The 26514-nt window shown below is 42.7% G+C and overlaps 1 protein-coding gene across 1 annotated transcript in view; it reads left to right on the top strand.

Annotated features, from left to right (window-relative positions):
- The window catches only part of PHKG1 (phosphorylase kinase catalytic subunit gamma 1), a 38472-nt gene that overhangs the window by 6481 nt on the left and 5477 nt on the right, over nt 1-26514 (top strand). Inside the window, exons 3-8 of the mRNA XM_033922362.1 lie at nt 6479-6654; nt 9749-9803; nt 14621-14686; nt 16423-16586; nt 20161-20251; nt 26073-26226. Of these exons, the coding sequence (XP_033778253.1) occupies nt 6479-6654; nt 9749-9803; nt 14621-14686; nt 16423-16586; nt 20161-20251; nt 26073-26226 (706 nt within the window). The remainder of the gene's footprint in view (nt 1-6478; nt 6655-9748; nt 9804-14620; nt 14687-16422; nt 16587-20160; nt 20252-26072; nt 26227-26514) is intronic.

The following is a 26514-nucleotide window of genomic DNA, read 5'->3' as shown; positions in this document are numbered from 1 at the left end:
ATGAATTTAGTTTAGCCACCGGGAAAGAAAAGGTTCTTTCAAAGAACCTTTTATAATGACATAATTTCAATGAGGGAAAAGCAAACAGATGTGTTCTTCGAGAGCTCTTATTGTTATAACTCAAAGTGAAGTGAGGGTTAAGATAACCCGGTGACGTACCAAATACTGTTTTGTAGCAGATGCAAGGAGGCAGTGCGTGCAAATCCATCTCATGCCTATTCATTGTGCAGATCCTGAAAACCTGACCTGCCTGTGGCTCTCGAGGGCCGGAATTGCCTACCCCTGGTCTAGATGATCAGTTGTCCTTCCAATGTGGCCAAAATCCTGTTTCAGTGTGCTGCGACTTATCTGCACTGTTTGGGATTATGTAGATGATTCTGCTTGTATTACGCTAAATATTCTTTGGCAGCATAATATGATCTATCGTGATGTTACTTGTTCTCAGCTTAAAAGATGGCAATCAGTGGCATAGTTGGGGCCGGGGGGCAGGCACCTATCCTCCTCCCCACCCCCTGGTCCCCATTGTGGCGTGCGCGCGGTTTCCCTTCCCCATACCTCTGTAACGTTCCTGGCATGAGCAGCAATCTCCAACCTGCTGCCACGCCAACATCAGCTCTTCCTCGGACATCGCGTCCTGGACCTGCGCCTAGGAAATGACGTCGGAGGAAGAGCGCGACACTGGCGCGACAGCAGTTTGGGGGTTGCTGCTCGCGCCAGGAACATTACAGAGGTACGGGGGATGGGAAGCGGCGCACGTGCGGCAGGAGGGTTTGGGGAAGGAGTGTGTGGAGGCGGGGAAGTGGAGAAGAGGGTGGGGGAGGGACGTCTCTCACCCTTGCTACACCACTGCAAACAATTTAGAATATGGTCATACATCTCTTGTTGCACGCAGTGCGTTTTGACAGGGTCACCCTGCTGCTTATACATCATCGTAGTCTCCCAAATAAATTCTAGGTATAACAAAAAAATCTTAACTTTAGCTGACAAGACTCTACATACTGGTCTACCTCCTTATTTGGCTTCAGTTATTTCACCATACACGTCTTCATGGCGTCTACCATCATCAACAGTGATCCATCTATCCCTTCCATCAGTTTTCAGTTTGCCTCCACTAGAGACAGTGACTTTTTTCACTAGGTCCCTCACTATGGAATCCACTAGCAACTGCTATCTAAAATGAATCATCTTTCCCTAAATTTAAGGTGGTGCTGAAAATGCGCCTTTTCACCCTTCCAGGCAGAGTGGTGGTACTGACGATATTAGTGGATGACCTCTTAGGGAGTCCTTTTACTAAGGTACGCTAACGGATTAGTTTGCGTTAAGAACCTTGCAACCCATACAGTGGGCTATGCAGCAGTTAGGGACTAATTCGATTTTAGGCGGCAGTAGGCATCCTGCCGCTGTCCGGCAGCCAATCGAGACGCACATTTTTAGAAAAAAATGCTGCCAAGGAAGGATGCCTACGAGGAAGGCATTTGTAGTGCGTCTGCATAGACGCGCAGGTACGCTTAAGCACGACCAAGGTGGGGCCTGGGTGTGGTTTCGCCCGGAAGCGGCCTTGGGCGGGCTTAAGCATTGGTACTCATCCAGGGCCCTCCGATCTAACAATGAAAACCTACTTTCCATGCCGTCAATACCGTGAACTGTTTTACGATGCTACTCGCAAATCCATTTTTTCAATCACCGCTCCATCGCTGTGGAATGCCCTCCCATGAGATCTCCGATTAGAGAACTGTCTTGAAAAATTTAAATGAATACAAAAATAGTAACAAAATACCACTCTATCGGACCATACACATCAGTATTGCAAAATTTTTCTACATACAGACATCCTATACGGCCTCAGAAATGGAGCCTACGCATAGCGACACAGTCATAAACTGGAAAAATCTGCGTAGTTCAGATGCTCCTGCTCCAATCATTGGCCTTTAGAACTAATTTTTAAGGTGTTCTTTTTTTAGTTGCTAATGTTTAATTCAATGAACCCCACACCATTCAGTGCTGAAAAAATAATTCCAAATATACTAGTACTATTTCAAGTGCTCTGTATCAAATGCTGTGTGCAGTGTCCAAATTTGAAAAACTCGACCAAAAACTTATCTTATTAGTTGAGTATTTTTCACTGTCGGAGTCTTAGCAGTAAAATTTCAAAAACATGTCCGTTCGCCAACGCGGCCAGCGTTTCGCGGGAATAACATACATCCGCTGCGTCAGGGCCACCGGAACATTCACACACACATCCTAACTGAAAAAAGTACAAACATTAACACATTCTCATTCAAAAACTCAAAAAATTAGTTTAAAAGTTTAAATAATCCAACACTCACTTTAGTGTACTCAGTCAAAGCTAGTTAAAGCCAGACTTAAAATTTTTCTCTTTAAAGATGCCTTTACTCTCTAGTACCAGCTTCCGCTTCTCAAACCTTTAATTCTTGTGAAGCCTTGAAACATCAAACGCTTCTTCTGAAGCGATCCCCATCCTAATGTTTTACCACTCCCCGTTTACCTTCCTATTTTCACTAATTTTACTTCGATGTATTTTAAACAACCTTTCCCTCCCCAACCTCCCTTTTGTTCCATGTACGTCGATGTGAATTCATCTAGTATTTTTAATATTTGACAAAATCTTGCTTTTATTTACCTGTTTTAATTGTTTTCTACAATGTTTTTATATTGTACACCGTTTAGACACTTGTTTTGATAGACGGTATATCAAAAATAAAGAAAATTGCAAAATGCTGGCCTACATTTAAGGCGTCTATCTGGAAGTGTAGACCCAATTCTGAATAGGACGCTGCTGTACGATTGACACACGATCAAGCGGCCACCGATACCGACGACCTGTAACAGAATCAGGCCCTTTAGTGTGTGCTAAATCCATTAGAACTCCTTAATGAAAGGACTCCTTAACCTTTTATCCTCTTTCCCTACTTGTTTCTTTTCTTCTCCCTTTCTTATGAATTATTGGACCGTGTTTCCCTGAAAATAAGCCCTAGCATGATTTTTAAAGATGCTCCTAATATAAGCCCTACCCCAAAAATAAGCCCTAATTAAGATCGACCCCCCTGAAGTCCCCCCCCCAGAAAGTCCCTGACACTCCCTGACACTAGTGCTTTCTGATTTGCTGAAAAAAATTGGACTCGTCGATTCAGCAACCCCCACCCCTGCTGCTTTAGGAGGCCTCGGAGCGGAGGTATGCCAGTCTCATGGTGGGAGGGGGATGGGAAGGAGGGATAGAAAGATGCTGCACAAGGGGATGGGTGAGAGGGGAAGAAAGATGCTTCACATGGGGGGGGAGAAAGGAAAGAAGAAGAATTGGGATGGAGGAGAGGAAGGGAGAAATGATTGTTTACATAAAAAAAATAAGACATCCCCGAAAATAAGCCCTAGTGCATTTTTTGGACCCAAAATTAATATAAGACACTATCTTATTTTTGGGGAAACACGGTAGTTTCATGAACTGCTCGGTTAATTTTTTTGTTTTTTGAAGGGCGGTATATCAAGAAAATAACAAACATGAACCTAGTGTCATTTTAAGGTGCACAAAAATAATTTAGCAGGCCCTAAAACAGTGTCCTGAAGAGATTCCAGGTGTGCCAAGAGAAATTCCAGAATTTTACTTTATTTTAAAAAATTCACTAGAATAGATGACTTGTATGTCACGTATGCAAGAGACGGTCAATGTTATGAGTGTCTGGATGTGTAAAGGATACAACTGCCCAGACAAGCATCGTTTGATGTGATTGGTCCTTGAAAACTAAGGGCAAGTGATTTTATTTTTATTTTTTATGCAATAGTTATCCTAACTTGAGCAACAAAGCAAGCAAGGCTTTGTTACTGTTTGGATCTTCTTTTCACCGTTGTTAGAATTACCCGTGCGTAGCTTAAAGAACTTTAAATTACAGTAATAACTCTCAAATTTAATTTTTAGTTGGTTTTGCAATTTTATAATTTCAGTTATAATATAAGTTTGAGAGACACTGCACTAAAACAGAAACAAGACGAAAGCACACAAACGGAAAGCGAAGGACAAGTTTTTCCATTTATACCCCTAGGGGACATTACTCTGGCATCGGTGCAGAAAGCCACACAGTACAGCCACGTACCGATGGGTTAGCATGTGGCTTCTATTGCAAGACTGGTGAGGAAATCTTCTGCGGCAATGCAGTAAGCTAATTAGATGCAAATTCAAAGTGGGCAGAACTTGCGCACTAAGCAGGGAAAGCCTCTGAATCTGATGAGGAGATATATATATATAACATTAAATCAAAAGCTCTCCAAAATAAAGCATTGACTTCAAGAAAATATGTTATCTTTGAACCTCACAAAAACAAAATCTCTCTTCTTCCCGTGGAAAGAAGGACCCAAGAGTCCACCCGCAATTTACTTCAACAATTCTTCGATCCAGTCCGTCGACAGGATAAAAAATTATCGGCGTAATCTTAGATAAGAAACTAAACTATCATGACCAAATTAATTCTGTTGTCAAAAGCTGTTTCCACAGGTTGCGTATGATTAGATCTTTGGTCAATTTTTTAGATGCTTCTTCTTTGAACACTTTAATACAGTCACTGATAATATCAAAAATGGATTATTGCAACTCACTTAACAAAGGCATCGCACAAAAGGAAATTAGAAGAATACAAATAATACAAAATACTGCAATAAAAATGATCACAGGATAAAGGAAACTTGGTCACATCATACCTTTATTAAAGAATGTGCATTGGCTCCCTATCAACCACAGAATTATCTATACACTTCTCTCTCCGAATCCACGGTTTCAGTATCCGCGGATTTGGTTATTTGTGATTTTTTTTTTTTTTTTTTATAGAAACAATTTCCTTTTTTTAGGCTATTTTTTAGCCGTCTGAGCCTCCTCAGAACCTTACCTGGTGGTCTAGCGGTGAAGCGGGGCAAGTAAGGTTCTGGGGATGCAGGAGGGAGGCAGGGGTGGATCAGAACCAGCCGAAAAGTTACTCGCGGTTTTTCACACTTTGTGGTCCGGCTCTGTACCTAACCCCCGCGAATACGGAGGGAGAAGTGTAAACAGGCATTAATTGCATTTAAAGTTGTACTATTCAAAGCTCCACTATTCTTAGACAGAGTCATTATCTAATATAATCCCTTCTGTTCCTTACAATCTGAGGATAAAAATCTTCTCGTAATTCCATCCCTACGAACTATAAACACTAGGTGAAACACACTTTTCTCAATTACTGCTCCCTCAATCTGGAACCTATTACCAGCCCTGGTAAGGGAAGAAAAAAATTCTTGAAAAGTTCAAATCAAAGTTAAAAAGCTACCTATACAGGGATGCTTTTCATTAATTTGATTTTGGAGTCCATTCAACACTTCCACTCGAAGCAGGCAAGCATTGATCAATCAAATTACCCTTCTGTTTTATCCCTTTTTATGTTCTCTTTCCTATTCCAAGTTGTAGTTCCTCCCTCTCGTCGAAAGTACATCTGTGATCCCCCTAAACATTGTTAGTCTCCCCTATTTTGTTATTGTTCATCTATGAAAAAAGCGATTTTATCAAATCTCAAATAAACTTAAACTTGAAACATGCGTAAAAAGTTCTGACGTAAGAGCAACTTCACTGTATGTTTGACCAAAGAAAAAAAAAGCACCTGCACTCATTTGCGCATGAACTGGAATGTCATATGGAATTTTTGTGAAATATTTCTGCGTAGAACAACAAGCACAGATAGAAACAGAGAAATATAGAAATGAAAGCAGATAAAGACCATATAGCCATACTTTAGGGTTCTTTTCTACCGTGGGCCAGCGAGGTAAATGCTACAGTGCTCATAGGAATTCTATGAGCATCGGATGATGTACCTCATCGGCCCGCAGTGGAAACCTCAACCGCAGCTTTGTAAAAGCCAGCGTTAGTCTCCCATCCAAAATTGATTCATGCTTTTATTACAAGTTGATTGGATTATTCACGGGGGTTAGGGGCAGAGCCGGCCCGTGAAGATCGAAAAACGCAAATAACTTTTTGGGCCGACTCTGATCCCCGCCCCCACCTTCCTCCTGCACCTCTCCGCACCTTACCGGGTGGTATAGCGGTGAAGTGGGGAAGTAGCGATCATCTTACGCTCCTGCCCCGTGCCAAGCCATCCATAAAAATGGCTGCCGTGAGTTCCCGCTGTAGTCTCATGAGACCACGGGAACTCGCAGCAGCCATACAGGTGATTGAGGCCAGCAGCGTGCCTGATTTTAAGGCCAAATGGGATCGGCACATGGGATCTATTCACAGGGCAAAGGTAGGGGAGGGACATTAAGGTGGGCAGACTAGATGGGCCGTGGGCCCTTATCTGCCGTCTATTTCTATGTTTCTATGAAATAATCTAGTAAACATAAACATAGACAAGAATCTGCTTTTCTATTTGAAGCATTAGCTTTGTTTCTGATAGGTAGGCTCAGTCTTACTTTTGAACCCAGTACATTCTGTGTCCCACCTTGCTTCTAGGGGAGTGAGCAGTGTCGTCCGGCGCTGTGTCTGCAAATCCACTCAGGAGGAGTTTGCAGTGAAGATTATAGATATAACAGGAGATCACTTGACGGCAGATGAGATCAGCGAGCTGCGTGACGCCACCACCAAGGAAATAGACATTCTTCGGAAGGTCTCGGGTCACTCCAATATCAGTAAGTGATGAAAAGAGGAAAGGGGGGATGCAGGGAGCGAACCAGAGGGGATGCTTTTTTGTTTTTTTGAGGCATGGATTCTGGTGGCATGTTTCTTTGCGCCTTTAGAGATGGATCCAGGCTCATCATTGTCCAGGGAAGTTTTCTTCAGCAAATAGGGAATAAGAGGAATGCTGGACACCATAGTGGAGGGTGTGAGACGGAGGGAAAGAGAGAGATGCTGGATGCTATGAGGGAAGGACTATGGGATGGTAGGGAAGGGCCAGGAGCGGGGGCAAGGCTTGAACACCGCCAAATAATAAAGCATTCTGCTGCTCCTGATTCAGTGGTGGTTTTCTGCCAGGTCAACTGGCACGTGATCCTTTTCCTCATTGCAGCTGGATTGGAAATTGGAAGCTCTTCTGGTTCTGTCCTGGTATATTGAGAGAATGGCCTCTGAATATAGTCCTGCTTCTCTCGGGGAAATCAAAGCTGGGTCCTCTTGCAGGGCTTAATTTGTAGATAAAACAGAAATGGATATTTATTAAAAATTGGTTGATGCAAAAAAACAAACAAAACAGAAATGGAAAGGCGGAGCTTGGAGAGATGACAGGTGGGTCAGGGTCATGAGCAACAGGAGAATAGGGGATGGGTGAAAGAGTAGAGCAGTGGTTCCCAAACCTGTCCTGGGGGACCCCCAGCCAGTCAGGTTTTCAAGATATCCCTAATGAATATGCATGAGAGAGATTTGCATACCTGTCACTTCCATTATATGCAAATCTCTCTCATGCATATTCATTAGGGATATCTTGAAAACCTGACTGCCTGTGGGTCCCCCCAGGACAGGTTTGGGAACCACTGGAGTAGAGTGACCATTCTCTGCTCTACTCTGATCTACTCTAGTCTTACTTCCTCCCCTCCTCTTCACTACAGGTTGCCTGGAAAGATGGGTCTGCTACTTCTATTTATCATTTCTATAGCTCTGAAAGGCATATGCAGTACTGTACATGGTCTGGAGCAGAATACACTTCTCCCTCCGTATTCGCTGTGATAGGGGATTAACAGACTCCCTAATACAGAAAAACTGTGAATAACTTTCTCCTATGTTATTCGTTGTTTTCTATTAGAAACCATTGTGAATATGGTGAAACCGCAAATAATATGGTGGGAGACCTGGCCTGTTCCTGAAGGAGAGGCAAAACACGGTGAAGAAAGTGCTGGGAATCAGCGATTTTCTCTGTAAATGCTTGGAATCAGCAATTTCTCTATGCAAGCTGATGTAATTTGGGGAGGAGCCAGCAAGCTAAAAACTGTGAATAATTGAAACCGCAATTGTTGAAACCGCGAATACGGAGGGAGACGTGTACACCTACTGCACTTGAGTCTGAATACAAGTGGTAGAACTGCATTTCAGGCAGTTCCCTAGAAAGTAAGGCATGTCCATATGTACCATACGGCAACGCCAGGACTGGGGCTACATGAGCTGGTCACCTACTTGTGAAAGAACAGAATTGCAGCAGAGAGGCAGGATGATGGATGAGGGCAGAGAAGGATCATATAGCCCAGCTAATCTGCCCAATTCAATTCTTGTTACAGTGCATTAGACTGGTCTTGGGGACTCCGCAGTTAGGTTTCCATAATATCCAGAATTCTATATGATTATTCATTTTGGATATCCTGAAAACCACCTGGCTAAAGGAGTCCACAGGACTGGTTTAGAAAGCCCTCCCATATCTCTCTGTCTTCCCCAGCACTCTTTTGCAATCGGAGATTCTCAGTCCTTATCCCCTACGACCTTTCCCATTAAAGATACACTTCAAAAACTTATTTCTATTCTAGATCAAACCAACAGTTCTGTAGCCATATAATGTACAGAGTGGAGATTCTCTTGACCACATTAGTCTGTCGAAGCTTCCCTGATTTTGGATTGTTTGAATGGCTATGTGCAGGTTTAAAAGCCTGGCTGTCAGCTGTTCCCTTTTTCTAATGACTCAGCTCTGGCGCAAAATGTGTCCTGAAGGGATCTTTCTCGGCTACAGATTTCCAGCAGCTGATGAGTCTGCTGGAAAAGTAGCTAATCTGGTTGTGGAGGGCATAATAGAGGGCATAAGAAGGAAATAAAACCAGAATAGTCCATGGTCTCTTCCAATTGCTTGATGTTCATTCCCATGTCATTCTTGAGGGTATCCAGCCAATGGGCCTTTGGCCTTTCCTGCTTCCTTTTACCACAGACCATTCTGAATAGCACCTCCTTTTCTAGTGAATTTTCCCTCATCACATATCCAAAATAGACCAGTTTCTGTCTGGTAATCTTGCCTTCCAGGGATAATGGGCTTATATGATCAAGAACGTTTTTGTTGGTAATCCTAGTTGTCCATGGGATTCATAGAAGTCTTCTCTAGCACCACAGCCAGGTAGGTAGGGCTTAATTTCTGTGAGAGAGGTATGCAAAGTAGTTCTACTACTTTTTTTTAAGAAACTCCAGCCCCTCGCTTCCAGGTAGCCTGCAGTAGATCGGAGGGAAGAGACCCTAATCTAGTTCCTCTGGTTCCTCCCCACCCACCCCCATTCTTTAGTTCCACTACCTTTTTGTCTATAAATTAAGTCCTGAATGCAGGAGCTTAGCTGTGCCACTGTTATTGTTACAGTTATTCAGTGCTGGTGCTCATATATGGCCTGGCATTGAACATCTGGGGATAATTCTGCTTGCGGTAGTCAGCATTTAAAAAAAATCACAGACTGTTGCGGACTGAATAGCGAGCTATTAGGGAGCTCATGTCTTCCAAACAATCAGTGTTGGCGTTGCCTTTTGAGGGCTGAGAATGAAGCTGAGCTGTCTTATGGTGGTTGGTGTTCAGTAACTTTGCGCCAACATTGTGGCTTGCAATTCTGTTTGATTGTAGAGAGACGAGAGTTATGTTTTAGTAGGAACCAGGAACTGGGAGTGGGAGGCAGGTTGTGAGAGTTTTGGAGGGAGAGGATTATTGAGATTTCTGATCATTATATCTCCTGCTTAGTCTTGTACCTCACCTTTTGATGTTTGTAATGAAAGGCAAGTAAAATAATCTTAATGATTTGAGTTCAAACCCAAACAATTTCTGCTGTTTTGTTGCAGTTCAGCTGAAGGACACCTATGAATCTCACACATTTTTCTTCCTGGTGTTTGATCTGTAAGTAGTGTTTTTTCAGGGGAAAGGGGGAGGGAATTCAAGTTTATTTAAAAATTTTATAAACCGCCCGATCGGCCTTCTAGGTGGTGAACATTATGTTAAAAACATATATGGGATAACTATTCATCCTTTAAAACAAGTATTCCAAGTATTTAGCATATTTGCAGGATGTTAAGTTTTGTGAGATTGTCAGTAATGTCTCTTATTGAAGAATATTTTAAACATAATAGGACTGAAGATATGACTCCAGTGAGTTAGTGGGATGTTTACCCTTCTGGGGGGAATGATTTCCTACACAACTTGAACATACGTTGTTATCTAATTTGGAATTTGAAATAAAGATGCTCAGACAGCCCTTGATTGATAAATATGACCATATAGTCCTTAGGAAGATTCAAACTCTTAAGTGTTAACATAATAGTGTATTGGATCAGAGGACAGGAATAGTGACTTTTTGTCAACAGGGGTGTTAGTAAGAGGAAGGCAATAAAGCGGAGCTTAGCCCAGGCATGAATATGTAAAGGGGATAAAATTAGGATGCAGAGCCTCCTCGTGCCTTCTGGTGACTTGGTTACAGGTAACAGGGATATTTTACAACAATTTTGCCAGTACTATGAGTCTCTGTATGTCTCAGAGATTCAGGGTAATTGGTGGTAATCTGATTACTTTTCTAGATAACTTGGAATATCTGGTATTATTTCCTGTGCAGAAGCATACATTGGAGGCTTCCTTACAGTTTCAGAGATAATGGAACTGTGAATAATATTAAATATTGAACTAAGGCCAGTACTGGGCAGACTTGCACGGTCTGTGTCTGTATATGGCCATTTGGTGGAGGATGGGCTGGGGAAGGCTTCAATGGCTGGGAGGGTGTAGATGGACTGGAGTAGGTTTTAACGGAGATTTTGGCAGTAGGAACCCAAGTACAATACCGGTTAGAGCTTTGGATTCTTGCCCAGAAATAGCTAAGAAGAAAAAATTTAAAAATTTAAATTGAATCAGGTTGGGCAGACTGGATGGTCCATTCGGGTCTTTATCTGCCGTCATCTACTATGTTACTATGTCTGGATATAGTGTTAATTGGGATACATCACCAATCCTGCAGTTTAAATTGATATGCTACTAATGATTTGGTTAGCAACTTCCATTTTCATTGGTCTCCTGGGATAAATTATCTAGGAAGTTGACATTCAAAGGGCTAGATTCACTAAGGACACCGATCGTGTCCTGACCACTTTGCGACCTGATTGTTCCCCGACCCGATTCACTAACCTTGGTGCCGATCAACCTCCGATCTAATCTGCACAAGCAAATGAGGGGGAACGGCATGTAAATATAGACAGAAAGCGATTCACAAAAAAAATGAGCAAAACCGACTGGGCTGGCTCATCAAAAAATAAGCGACTGCTGAGGACCAGTCGCTCAGGTCCTTTCCGACTGCCCTGCTCTCTGCCCCGACTCACTACCCTGCTCTCTGCCCCGACTCTCCTGCCCTTCCCTGCAGCGCAAGCCCATGGTTTTAACCCGCGGGTTTAAAGCGAGTTAAAACCACAGGCTCGCAAAGTAAAAATGTGTGGCCAATTGCCAAAAAATAAAGTAAACAAAAGTTTCCAGCTCTGCCGGGCATGGTGGTCCAGCGCATGCGCAGAACCATCTACAGCCAAAGAAGATGGTCTGCACATGCGTCGGGATCGCTGGAGAGTGATCGTACGGTCAGTTGGGGGTGTGATTCCGTTTGCCCTCATTTGCATGAGGACACTTTGTGAATCATCCCCACAGCCACGGATCGGATCGCTCATGGATCGGATTGGATCCGTGGGCTTAGTGAATCCAGCCCAAAGAGATTTAACCAGCAAGAGATGGCTCCTGGTCAGTTAAGTTGTTTGTTTGGGGCTAACCAGTCATTGTCGGCGGCTTATATAGAGGTGTTTGTGTGTTATATTGTAATAGTTATCCTTAGAGCTTATTTCTTGTATAACATTTCTTTCTATGCGTGTATGAGAATATAACTTTGTGAAATGTGCTATCGTAATTTTGCTATTTCATGGTATAACAGCAATTGCTGACAAACTGATGGAACATGAATTAATCTCGTGTTTAAGAGGAGCTCAAAATAACTTCTGCTTTTGACTGTTCTTTGCCTTGGGTTAGTTACAGTGTGAGACTGAGCAGCTGCCATGGCTGCCTTAAATTCTCTTCCCCATGGACCTAGGGTCTGGGTATCTGAAGTGTAAACAATGCATATCTAGTGTATAGGAGGAGGAATTTATGAATGATCTTCTGGGAAGCTATGCATTTGTTAACTTATCCATCCCATGCCAGGTCGTAGTGAGTTGGCACCTGGTGGTAGCCCAGAGAACTATCTTGGAAGCTGACCACCTGGCTGAGAAAGGGCTTGCCGCCAGTGTAGACCTCAACCTGGTGACGCTCTGAGTATGCTCGCTTAGGTTTCATTAACCTTTGGCAGGTCCACGTGGATTCTATTTTTACACATTGCTTGGTCTGCCTTCCTGGAGGTATCCAGAGTTTGTGCAGAATTTGACACCAGTCAGGTCTTATGAGGCTGCAAGAAGAGGCAGACCTTTAAAAAGTGAATGAAAAGACTGTTGTTAAAGAGCTTTTTTAAAACCTTTTTTTTTGGTAAATTAAGGATAGTGTTTTTTTCATCCCCTCTCGTGAAACAGAGGCATGTCAATGATTAATGGGATGTTTTTGTGGAATAACTTATCCGGTCAAATAAGATTATGTGTGAAGCATTCTATTTGGAAAAAAACTGCTTAAAACTGAACTATTCATTGTTGCTTATTTATGATACGGTATGACAATAATTCCTCTGAAACTGTTCTGGTTTCCCTTTATTGTAGTTCATGAGTACTTGGTGAAAGTATTGTTAAGGGCATTTTTCTTATGCCATTAGCTATATGTATGACGATTTTGGATTACTGTGTTCCAGTGTATATGTATTTTTATGCTTTTATGTATGTTACTTTGGAAACCGCTGAGACTTTTGGTGGTATAAAAAATTTTTAAATAAATTACCAGATGAAGCTTTCTGGTTTTCTGGGCCATTCCTGCTCTCATTCTGCACGTATCTGCCGAAGTATTGGTCCTGAATCATGGTACACTTGTGGCACACTGTATTCTCAAAGTGTAAAGTGGAGGAGAGGACGGCCCCGTTGCTTAGGTTACACCTCACAGGGGTGAGCTCCTGGAGAGATTAAAAAATGTATAAGCCCAGTGTCCCAATATTTTACAACATAGAGGTATACATGTATATTCAAAAGGATTTAACCAGGCAGGAGAGGCTGTTCTCCAGTTTAGAGCCTGACTGAACCCAGAATTTGACCTCTTGCAGCTGCTTGCAGCATTTCCTGTAGTACCGCGAGCTGCAGCGAGAGGTCACATAAACCATTTTAGAAGGCAGCCACAAGGAGACACCTCAGTAGGCCTGGAGAGGGAGGGATGAAAGGTGCAGAGACCTGTGAGGGGTTGGAGGTAAGAGAGATGTCAGACCAGGGGAAGGGGGATGGAAGGAGAGAGAGAAATGCCAGACTAGGAAATTGGAGTGAAGGAGAGAGATGTCACCCAGAGAGTGGTGGAAAACTGGAACGCTCTTCCGGAGGCTGTTATAGGGGAAAACACTCTCCAGGGATTCAAGATAAAGTTAGACAAGTTCCTGCTGAACCAGAACGTACGCAGGTAAGGCTAGTCTCAATTAGGGCACTGGTCTTTGACCTAAGGACCGCCATGTGAGTGGAGTGCTGGGCACGATGGACCACTGGTCTGACCCAGCAGCGGCAATTCTTATGTTCATTTGACTTTTTTTTTTAAAGGGACAGAGTTGGACACTCGCACACAGCACTCAGTGGTAGAATTTTATTCTGTTTAGTGAGAACAAAAACTCTGTAGAGAAGGTGATATTCAAGATGCAGGCTTTATTTAAAAATATACAAGTTCATAATCCACATAAAATATATCTAGGACCCAAACAGTTGGGAGATATGGAGCCAACACGGTCCGTGTTTCGACAATGTTGTCTTCCTCAGGGGGTCCCTAAAAGTCCTGATATAAAAACACGTGGATTAAAACTAAAAACAGTAGTGAATCGTAACTCTGCACGAATGAGGAATACTCAAGAACAGTCCATATACTCTAGATCAGGGATCTCAAAGTCCCTCCTTGAGGGCCGCAATCCAGTCGTGTTTTCAGGATTTCCCCAATGAACATGTATTGAAAGCAGTGTATGCACATAGATCTCATGCATATTCATTGAGGAAATCCTGAAAACCCGACTGGATTGCGGCCCTCAAGGAGGGACTTTGAGACCCCTGCTCTAGACACACTGGCTTAGTAAGGAGGGATGCGGAGGGGGCAGTCTGCCCCGGGCACCGTCTTGGTGAGGGCGCAGGCACCTGTCCCCTGCCCCTTCCCCCCCAGCCCTCTACTTCCCATCCCCCGTACCTCTGTAACATTCCTGTTGTGAGCAGCAATCCCCAACCTGCTGTCGTGCCAGTGCCGGCTCTTCCTCTGATATCACTTCCTGGACTTGTGTCTAGGAAGTGACATCAGAGGAAGAGCTGATGCTAGCATGACAGCAGGTTGGGAGTTGCTGCTTACGTTAGCAACATTACAGAGGTGTGGGGAAGGAGCGTGTGGAGAAGAGGGTCAGGGAGGGCACCTCTCACCCTCGTTACGCCACTGTCTAGGCATGGGATCTAAATGCAAATTATCTTTCATATTTCTGATAAAGGGAGGCTGTAAGATTTTCTATTGCTCCAGTCTCCTATGCTTTAAGACTCTTCTCTCACTGTGCACAGGATGAAGAGAGGAGAACTCTTTGACTACCTCACTGAACAAGTAACCTTGAGTGAAAAAGAAACCAGGTGAAGTACACACACATACTAGACTGATTTTTCAAATGGGAAGATCAGAGAGGGCTTTATCCACTCTTGAGTCATTTACATTGGCTCTCTATTGATTCTACAATAAAGTTCAAACTTGTTTAATATTTAAATCTCTTTATGGTTGTAAGTCTAGTTATTTGGTTCACATTTACCATTGTCTTTCTGTATGGCCCGGAAAGAGCGTCGTTTAAAACTGAATTATCCATCAGTAAAAGCATTCTGATTATAAATCTTTTTTTAGATTCTTAGTTTTTTTCCACTAGGGAGTAAAAATGTTGGAACAAGTTACTCTTGTTACATTCCCTGTAACATCGCCTCTGAAATACTTATTGCATCCCTGACACCAATGTAATTCGAAACTAGTTTCTGTAACATCGCTGTCTATGCGCAGTCTCTTCCTCTGTAAACCGCTCTGAACTGTTTGTGGTACTTGCGGTATACAAAAATAAAGTTATTATTATTATTATTATTCTTAGGGGGAATTCAGACTTACATTGTATTTTGTAAGGCTTTGAAAAATGTTTAATGAAAGGACTGTGCTTAGTTGATTCTTATGTTATACTGTAATTCTCTTGAATTGTAGGGTGTTTTCTGCTGTGATCCATCTGGAATCCAGATAGAATTTAGCGGAATATAAGAATTATATAGACTAGTCTAGCACAGCACACAATACGCCCCAAAGTGTACCAGCAGGTTGCATCTCCTTCAGTTTTAAGCAGGCTTAGGGGCCCCCTATAGCATAGGAGCCCAGGGCAACTTCCTTGATTACACTTCCCTAACATCAGCTCTACTTACACACACACACACTTACACACACACACACATGTTGCGGCTCAGGGTGGAAACTTGAGAGAGATCTCCAAAGTCTACCAGCAAGCTGCATCTCCTTCAGTCTTAAGCAGACTTAGGAGCCCCCAAGGAATGGGGCCCCAGGGCAATTGGCCTGTTTGCACTCCACAGGGCAATCCACCAGTTTGAATTTTGGCAGGAAAGTCAGTTGATCAGAAATGTGAGTTTTGTTGTGAAAGTCCATAGACTGGAACATCTTTAACTTACCAGAGACTTTTTCCAGTCTATGGACTTTCACAACAAAACTCACATTTCTGACCAACTGACTTTCCCGCCAAAATTCAAATTGGTGGACTGCCCTGTTCCCAATCAGGTCAGTGAACCCACTACTTACAAAGTCACACTGTAGACTTCAGAGCATACCTTGAAGAAAGCCACGTCGGTTTCTACCTGACCAAGATACAGCGAGACCCGGAAACCTGCAACAAGCACAGCTGTAGAAACCCTGGAAAAACAAATATAGCAGTATCCAACTACAGGAAGGCGCTTTAGCCCCACCAAATAAAGTCAGCTATATTGTACTGTGCCTTTGGATAGAAGGACAGAAATGCTAGACATAGGGGTGGGAGAAGAGGAAGGAACACTGGGGGGGAGGGAGAAGGAAGGAAAAATATGCTGGGGATCGTGGGAGTGAGGAAGGAAGGGAAGGAGAGAAACGCAGGAAACCATGGGGGGGGGGAGGGGGAGGAATTTGATGTGTGCAGCCCCTGAGGGATTATGCTGACATTCATGCAGCCCGCCACATAAAAAGGTTGCCCACCCCTGACCTAGGAAGAAGTTACCTGTTGCTTTGGTCTAATATGAATCTGGAATTTCTGATTTGAGAATTATATTCTGATAAATTCTGTGTTTGCTGCCCCCTCCAGAAAGATCATGCAAGCTATGCTGAAAGTAGTTGCTTACCTTCATTCTCTCAACATCGTTCACCGGGACCTGAAGCCGGAGAATATCCTTCTCGATGATGACAAGAATATCAAACTAACAGATTTCGGTTTCTCCTGTCAGCTGTCTAAGAGCGAAAAATTGAAAGGTAGAAGTGCCTGAACTTCATCACATCTCGCTGTCCAGTGAAATGATTACAGGGAAGATGGGCCAAGGCTCTTACAGAAGATCTGGGATTGATTCTGGACCCAGGGACCAATGGGGATGGGGATGCTGGGGGTTACAAGGGGTTGCTGAAAAGTTCTCAGACCAACCAACTTACTAGATTCTGAGCATAATTTTGCTACTGTAGCTGAAAAGGGTGTTATTTTGCAAAGTGCCAATTTGCAGAATTGAAAATGCACTTTTTGACATTGTTTCAGATCATTGATTGAACCACGTCAACGTAAAGTGTGGAACTCCCAGCCATCATGAATTTCCTGTTCCTGCAGAAGAAAACTCCAAAGGAAATCCAAGAATGTATGATGCAAACACTGAGTGACAAATGTCCATCATACTCCACAGTGAAGAAGTGGAGATTTTGAGACCGAAGATGCAGCAAGATCTGGGAGGCCTTAAACAGTTTCAACTCCTGAAATTGTTGACCATATCATGACCTGATTTTGGCCGATCGGTAAATATCAGCTAAAACAATTGCTGAGGCACTGCAGATATCCAGGAATGTGTTAGGTGTATAATCCACAAACAGCTGGGTATGCAGAAGTTGTCGGCCCAAATGTTTGAATGCTGATGAGAAATGACGTCAAGTGGACATTTTCAAGTTGATTTTGCAAGCATTTTCAGCAAGCTAGTGCCAACTTTTGGAACGACTAATTACTGTTGATGAAACATGGTTACACCGCTATGATCCTGAGACAAAACAGTCCATGCAATGGTGGCACTCAGTTTCTCCAAGGCCAAAAGTCACAGTGTTTAGGGATCAGGAAGGTGTTATGATGACAATCTTCCAAGGGGCCAAACAATTAATGCAGAATGCTATTGTAACTTGCTGTGCTGATTAAAGGAGGCATTGAAAGAAAAAAAGAGAGGGAAGCTATGGAAAGGAGTTCTCTTTTTTACAAGACATTGCACCTGTTCACAAGGCTGGCAAAATGATGGATGTTTTGATGTATTTGGGGTTTCAGTGCATAGACCAGGGGTAGGGAACTCCGGTCCTCGAGAGCCGTATTCCAGTCGGGTTTTCAGGATTTCCCCAATGGATATGCATGAGATCTATTTGCATGCACTGCTTTCAATGCATATTCATTGGGGAAATCCTGAAAACCCGACTGGAGTACGGCTCTCGAGGACCGGAGTTCCCTACCCCTGGCATAGACTATCCACCCTACTTACCAGATCTTGCTCCATCTGACTGTTTTCCATTTCCAAACCTTAAAAAGAGTTTAAAAGGGTGATAATTTTTGAGTGATTGCAGCAGCAGAGCAGAATTTCAATGACCAGACATCAGAGTATTTTTTTTGAAGGGTTACAGAAACTTCAGACATGATGTGCCAAGTGTGTTGAACATAGGGGTCAATATGTGGAATATCTTGTAAGTTTCATGGCTCCACATGATTCTCTTCTTGGTTGGGCTGAGAACTTTGCAACACCCCCTTGTAGAGCTATTCATGGGACTTTGTGGGGGTGAGGCCTGCATTCCTATGGTAGCTCCACCCCAGCTCTAGAATTTCCTGTCAGCTTGGAGGAATAGCCAAAGGTGTCCATTTGTTGTTGAATTTTGTTATGACTGATTCATCCCGGGTCTCACACTTCCTTATGGTCAGTAGAATGACATTGAGATTGTGTCTCATGACTTGCAGGGAACAGAACTGGGGATAATGGAATCTAGGCTGGAACCTCAGGTATGCTGGAAGTAAAAATCTCTTCAAAGGGAATCTGAAAAGTCAAATATTTAAAAAGACTCTCAAGAAATGCAGTCATTTTAGGCTCGGTAGCATAGGTTAGTAGATCAGTCACAAAAAGAGTCCAGCAGAGAGCAATTCCATGAGAACATAAACCAAACAAGAAGTGAGATGGGTCTCTGCATCCCTTATGCAGCAGGAATATGGCCTTACGGCATTGGAGGTTTTTCAATATAATCAGGTGGTGGATTTTCTTCACAGAAAAGTCCTACTGGATCTGCTTCAAGATACCACGGCCTGGGATAGAGCTTGGGAGTCCTCTAGTGGGAGGGGCTGTATTTTTAGACTTTACAACTTGTTGGTGCACCATGACCCCCCCTCTTCCCCCCCCCACCAGTATTGGGAGACTTGTTACAGCGCACATTTATCAAGGGGCAATGGAAATCTATCTTGCGTACATTATTGCGGGTTTCCATTGCTACCAACATGGTGGAAAATGGTTACAAAGTCTTCTATCAGTGGTATTATACCCCGTAGCGCCTCCACAAGCTTAATTCCAATCTGCCAGATGTTTGTTGGTGTAACTGTGGAGTTCAGGGGACATTTGTTCATATTTGGTGGATGTGCCCTAAGGTGGGTCCTTACTGGGACATGGTATTTTCTATCTGTGGGGTTTTAATTGTTAAAGAGGTGGGTTGTGCGTTGTTGAATTTGACTCCTATTGGAGTTCCTGCCAGGTTCTCTCCTGTCATTGCCTCCTTGATGACTGCGGCACGTCTGGTTTTAGCCGCGGCGTGGCATCAGGAGCATATTTCTTCCAAGGATCAAGTGGTTCAAAAAATAGATTATGTCTACCGTATGACCAAGTTAACTGCTATGAAGCATCATAGATTGGGAAGGTTTCAGACTCAGTGGACTCAATATGTTGTATGGTGTGAACGAAGAGGACTCTCTGTCTAGCTGAGTTATGCTATTGTGATACTTCCAGAATTACCGGTGTGGGGAGGGTTGTAGTACAGTTGTTGATGTGTTCTTGGGCATTGTATCAAAGAGTTATGATGGAACTGTTTTTTTGCTGTACTTGTTGTTCTTTGTTTTGTTTTTTCACCCCCAAAAAAGAGGGATGGGACAATGGTCTTCCCCCAAAAAATAAGAGGCCAAAAGGGTCATGCAAAACACTAGTTAATTATGTCTATCCATAAAGATATAGACCCAACACAGCATAGTGTTTTGGCACAAAGATGTAATAAATAAATTAAAACCACTCATAAAAGGAGACTTTGTGGACCAATAGTGTTGTAAGTATACACTATTGGTTCACAAAGTCTCCTTTTATGAGTGGTTTTTATTTTTTTTTTATTTTTTTATTACATCTTAGCTCAAATTTGTGCATATTTGACCCCTGAGGCAGGTGTATCGTACACCAAAACACAGTGCTGTGTTGGGTCTATACGAACATAATTAACTAGTGTTTTGCATGACCCTTTTGGCTACTTCTTTATTTGGGAAGACCGTTGTCCTATCCCACTTCATGTTTGGTTAGTAGATCAAAGCATTGGCAGCCTTGTAGTCACTTGTTACCAAGTCTTAATCCAGTCTCATTTCTTTCTTTCTCCACTTCTTCAAATAGAAAGTTCTAACAAACAGTTGTAGACTGGTGTCCACCACAGACGGGTCTATCATGATATTTGCATGGAAAATAGCATATAAAATTCTCCTTTATTTCATGTATATAGGATCTTGATAATACTTCCTCACATGTCTCCTTCAAACTTCACCCCCCCTGAATTTCTAGAAGTCCATTCTTTACTTCTCTTGTAGAAATATGTGGTACTCCAGGATACTTGGCTCCTGAGATTTTACAGTGCTCGATGGACGAATTCCATCCAGGCTATGGGAAGGAAGTTGACATGTAAGTAGAAAAGACATAAGAGCATAAGAAAGCCTTACTGGGTCAGTCCAATGGTCCATCAAGTCCAGTAGCCCATTCTCAAGGTGGCCAATCCAGGTCATTAATATCTGGCAAAAACCCAAAGAGTAGCAACATTCCTTGCTACCGAGCCACGGCAAGTAGTGGCTTTCCCCATGTCTTTCTCAATAACAGACTATGGACTTTTCCTCCAAGAAATTGTCCAAACATTTTTTAAAACCAGCTACGCTATGCATAGGAATATGCGCTGGTGTACCTGACCACCATCCTAGGGATTTGAATACCATTGTTTAGGTGCTTTCATAGATAGATTAAGTCTTTTCAGATGCCGCATTTTGGCCCATTTTGTATTAAGAATTGTGTTCTGATTCTCTGATGAAGTTTTGACGAAACGGACCTGTCAAAAATCAGTCCCTGCCACTCAGATAAGTGGTTTTTATATATACAATAATTTTTCAATGTTTACATTATCAACTTATAGATAAATTGCTGTTCTTGCACAATATTTAATATATTGGCGAATGTTGCACATGCAGTGAAGGTGGACGAGGAGGAACAATGATTATAACCACAAATTGTACTGGCTGAACGGCCGTTGGCTGGCATGAGATACAATGATACGGTCTGAGGTCTTGCCTCCTTTCTACAGATGACTCAAGTGTTTATTATATTTTCCCAAATAAGTTACGTTTAACTTGAGTTGATGTAAGAAGCCAGTGGGTCATATTCTGAGGACACCCTATAGATTTCTTTTGGGAGAAGGGGGAGGGTAGGCCTGTTATATTACAAGTTAATCAGCCTGAGGTGCAGGGACTGGATAAGGAACCAAACTAGAGGTCTGCATGGGAACGGGGATCATGGGAATCCTGCAGGTCCAGCGGGGTTCCCATAGGGACCCCCCTCTGGCCCACGGGACTCTCACAGGGACCACCCTCTAGCCAACGGGACTCCCACGGGGATGGTAGGCTTTGGAAGCAGGGCTCGTCCATATAATATAATGGACACGTCAGCCTTAGTAAAAGAGGGGGTTTATAAGTTAATTACCTGAACAGAAAACAAAAAAAAAGGGTTCCACTAAAGAGATTCCACAAGGAAAACAGCAGCGCAAACACAAAAGAAACTGTGGAATTGATGATCCTGTCAGAAGTAATTGCTGCTTTTTATGGGGACGGGCGGAGATGGAGGTAATTCCTTGCGGGGATGGGTGGGGACGGAGAGGATCCTGGCGGGGACGGGTGGGGACAGAGAGGATCCTGGTGGGGATGGCCGGGGATTGGTGGGATTTCTGTCCCCGCACAACTCTCTAAACCAAACCTAGGTTTCCCATATGGATCACTGGGCCAGCTCTTCTCCCAGGGGCTTTTTGGTTAAAAATATTGCTTGCTTGCTTGTTAATTGTATAAAAATCAATAAAGATATCTGAAAAATATATATATATATATATCATAGCCTAGCACAGGGTTGCCTCAATATTAGTACTATCCCTAGGGGGCACAACATCACATAATGTTGGAACCAAAATTGTACAGAACTCCAGCGACCCTCTGTGGTAAATAAGTAAAAATGTCACTAAAAACTATGGAAACAAACTGCTTTAGTGATTATTCTGAAAATATTTGTAAAATACAATATTTAAAATTGCCAAAACTCTGGTTAATGATGTTTTCTGTGTCTACGTCCCAGTCTCATGGGCTGCATAAAACTGAATAGCGAACTGCATTTGGCCCATGGGCCACTGGTTGCTCACCCCTGGCCTAGAAATGATGGCAGGTAAAAGTCAATTTGGTCCATCTCTTGTATTCCATTATTCCTTGTTCTTTTATGAAAGAAGTAACCTCAAGGCCATTATGGCCCAAAGATTGCTTCTGTTCTCTGGTCAAAATCTTTTCTAAAATGGGATCTGGGGTGACTCTGGGAGTCCAGAAATGATTACATATTTCTGAGGGTTAATTAGAGGATAAGAATATATTACAGGACAGGTAAATGGTAATCTACAGCTCTCCAAAAATACCCATGCAAGCTAATTAGCTGAAAGACTTGACCATGGCTATTTGCTTTATCAAGACTTACATAGGAACATGTTGGCAGATAAAGGCCAAGTGGCCCATCCACAGTAACCATTATCTCTTCCTCTCTCTAAGAGGTCCCATGTGCCTATCCAGCGCCTTCTTGAATTCATACACAGTCTCCGTCTCCACCACCTCTTCTGGGAGACTGTTCCACGCATCTACCACCCTTTCTGTAAAAAAGTATTTCCTTAAATTGCTCCTGAGTCTATCACCTCTTAACTTCATCCTATGCCCTCTCATTCCAGAGCTTCCTTTCAAATGAAAGCGACTTGACTCATGCGCATTTATGCCATGTAGGTGTTTACAACATCTAATAATAAAAGTTGCGGATTCCAGAAGAATATTAGAGTGAAGCCCTGTAACACAGCAAGGAAAGGGATATCCTAGTACATGGTGGGCACTCTAACATAATATGTTAAATACAGTAAAAGATACAGCCTGATTCTCTATGGTCATCAACAATCCCAAGACATGCATGAACTCTTCTTCACACTTTGCTTAGGTTAACATGGATACAGTGGTATAGTAAGCGGGGAAGGGGGCGGTCCGCCCCAGGCGCCATCTTGGTGGGGGCACTGACACCCATCTTCCTCTTGCCCTCCCCCTCCTTCCTGACCACCCCCTACCGTGTGTTCTTTCCTTTCCCTCCCCTCCCCTTCTACCACTTTAATTTTCCCGGTGGAGCAGTATCACAAACTTGCTCCCCACATTGGTGTCGGCTCTCTCTGACTTTATTTCCGTGTTCCGCCCCTAGGAAGCGATGTCAAGGAGAACTGACACGATATGGGCAGCAAGTTTATGCTGCTCGCGCTGGGAAAATTAGAAATACGAGGGAAGGAGGGACATGCATGTGGCGGGGGAGGGCGGTGAAGGAGAAGAGGGCAGGGGGTGGCATTCCCCCTTGCTACGCTACTGCATGGGTAAACATATGCTGGTTTCAGATCCAGAAACAGCCGTCTATTTCTATAAGGTAGAGGGAGGGTCATTGAGGTGGGCAGACTAGATGGGCCGTGGCCCTTATCTGCCGTCTATTTCTATGTTTATTTCTATGTTTCTAACAAAAACCTTCCCAGAATTAGATAATTGAAGATTACAATTAAAGCAAACAAATTTTCCTTTGCCAATCTGTATTTTGTTACGGAGGAGTTGCCTAGTGGTTAGAGCACCAGGCTGACAACCAGGGAAGCCCGGTTCAAGACCCACTGGTGCTCTTTATGCTGTTGGGCAAATCACTTAACCTTTCATAACCTCCGTTACAAAATTCGATTGTGACTCTTTCCTGCTATCACCTTGAGCTACTGTTTTAAAAAAAAGTGAGCTTAGATATCCTTGTAAATGTTTGATCATGTTGGATCAACATTCATATTTATTTTTTTTTTTTACCCCTTTCAGTTACAATTTTTTCTTGAGGCAAAAGGAGTAATACAGTGAAGTAAAGCCTAGCAATTAATGTAGACGATGTAACATTACACTAATGATTGTTCTTTATTCAGATCCTACGTCTCTCCTAAAATTGTCTCTCCTAGAATGTGGGCTTTATTTGCCAGATTGGTAATATTATATTACCTGATTTTTTTTTTTCTTTTTACTTTATATGTAAAATCTCTCCTTTTCCTTATATATATATATATATACTGGTATATGTATATTTATAAAAGTATATAAAAAAAAGCTAAATTCAAATTAATTTTTGGCACCTTCTTCCAAATTGGTTACTTCAAGAAAAACTGAGCAAGTATAGAAGGAGCAAACGTAACCAATCACAAAGATGCTAGCGAAAGGAGGGCGGGCTGTTCTGAGCACGTAAAAAAGGAGCTAACGTAACCATAGTAACGTGAACGTGCGTGTGATTGTCGTTGTGCTGATTTGTCCTTCCGCTCAATTGTCTTGCCTGCAATTGTCTTCTCGCTCAATTATCATTGCGCTCACTTGTCTTCGCGCATTTGTCCGTGCGCTTTTGTCTTGCGCGCATTTGACTTGCCACCATTCTTTCATGCCTTTTTTATGTTTTGTGCTGATTTAGAGCGTGGCAATATTAAGAAATTCTACTTTTCGGAGAGGGTGGTGGATGCCTGGAATGCTCTCCTGAGAGAGGTGGTGGAGAGGGAAACAGTGACTGAGTTCAAAGAAGCGTGGGATGAACACAGAAAATCAGAATCAGAAAATAATAGTAAATATTGAAGAACTAAGGCCATTACTGGGCAGACATAGAAACATAGAAACATAGAAAGTGACGGCAGATAAGGGCCAAGGCCCATCAAGTCTGCCCACACCAATGACCCTCCCTACCTCCCTTTGCGAAGAGATCCCACCTTTCGATCCCATTTAGCTTTAAAATCAGGCACACTGCTGGCCTCAATCACCTGCATCGGAAGACCATTCCATCGATCCACCACCCTCTCGGTGAAGAAGTATTTCCTGGTGTCGCCATGCAATGTCCCTCCCCTGATTTTCCATGGATGCCCTCGTGTTGACGTGGGTTCCTTGAAGAAGAAGATATCCTCCCCCACCTCGATACGGCGCGTGAGGTACTTGAATGTCTCGATCATGTCCCCCCTCTCCCTGCGTTCCTCTAGGGAGTAGAGCTGCAATTTATTCAGCCGTTCCTCATACGGGAGATCCCTGAGCCCCGTGACCATCCGTGTGGCCATTCGCTGGACCGATTCAAGACTTGCATGGTCTGTGTCTGTATATGGCCTTTTGGTTGAGGATGGGCTGGGGAGGGCTTCAATGGCTGGGAGAGTGTGGATGGGCTGGAGTGAGCTGTGACGGAGACTTCAGCAGTTGGAGCCTAAGCGCAGTGCCGGGTAGAGCTTTGGATTCTTGCCCAGAAATAGCTATGAAGAAAATTTTTTTTTTTTTTTTTTAAATTTAAATTGAATCGGGTTGGGCAGACTGGATGGACCATTCGCATCTTTATCTGCTGTCATCTACTATGTTACTATGTAATATTTTCAAGGGAGGGATTTATGCCTGTTTTCTTTTGCTCCTTTGTAGCTGTATCGATCTCTGGGCTGTGTTGCCTTTTTTTCTTGGCACTGTTGTTGTATTTTTTTATTTTTAAATATATTTTATTGAGCATAACAATCAGAATCAAACAAAATACAACAAGATAAATAGCTCAAATTTATATATTAAAACCTTCAAACCCATAAGATGTGTATGCATTCACTCTGTCTGTTTGCTTCTTTTTCCAATAATAATATTTCAAATCAAAAAGATCTCTAAAAGCAGGCCCTTTAAACATCATATAATTTGACATTTCATATGCTTTAGCCAGTTACCTGCTACATTACCACATCAATAAAATGGAGAGAGAAAAAATACTTTTGGAAAAAAAAAGAATTATAAATAAGACAAGAAATAGAGAGGCAATGAAAATATAGAGGAGAAAAAAAAAATGAATCCTGAAAGTAAAAAGCAACTGGCTTAATTAATTATACTTTTACGAAGCCGTGTCGGAGCTCATACCACCGTGGCTGGTGATAAATAAGCCTAACGTGGATTCGTAAAAGGGGGTGGAGTGGGGTAAATGAACAAAGATATCAAATCATAAAACATGGCCATGTTTGATTTTAACCAAGGATGGACTAGTTTCGGCATAATTTCTGTTATCAGCGGTGCAATTGATTTGAAATTCTGTAAGAAAACAATACCTAGAGTAAAACTTTTGGATCGGCAAATAACACAAAACCAAATGATAAAAATGTCTTTTTTTCATTTCTGAAATGCAGGTGGAGCTCCGGTGTCATCATGTACACGCTTCTGGCTGGGTCCCCTCCCTTCTGGCACAGAAAGCAAATGCTAATGCTGCGGCTGATCATGAATGGAGATTACGAGTTTGGCTCTCCGGAATGGGATGACCGATCCGACACTGTCAAAGATCTGGTAGGCATTTGGATTAGCTCCGCTATATCTCCTCTCTCATTTTGAATGGTACTGTTCGACTAGGCCTACTCGGCGTACTGGTTTATTTATTTTCCTAATCCCAAAAATTGCCGTTGTAAAAAAATATTTGATCGATCTTTGGCTTATCAAGCAGGTAAAGTTCAAGTATGGTTAGACGACCTGATTCAACAATCTGCATCTTATTGCACCTTTAAATAATTGGTTAAGACCTACCTATCTGTTCAAAAAATTTGTTACTTGATTGATGATATGTCATAGTTTCTTATT

The sequence above is a fragment of the Geotrypetes seraphini genome, chromosome 15 (assembly GCF_902459505.1).
Source record: "Geotrypetes seraphini chromosome 15, aGeoSer1.1, whole genome shotgun sequence".
Taxonomy (NCBI): Eukaryota; Metazoa; Chordata; class Amphibia; order Gymnophiona; family Dermophiidae; genus Geotrypetes; species Geotrypetes seraphini.
This window is presented reverse-complemented; position numbering and strand designations above follow the sequence as displayed.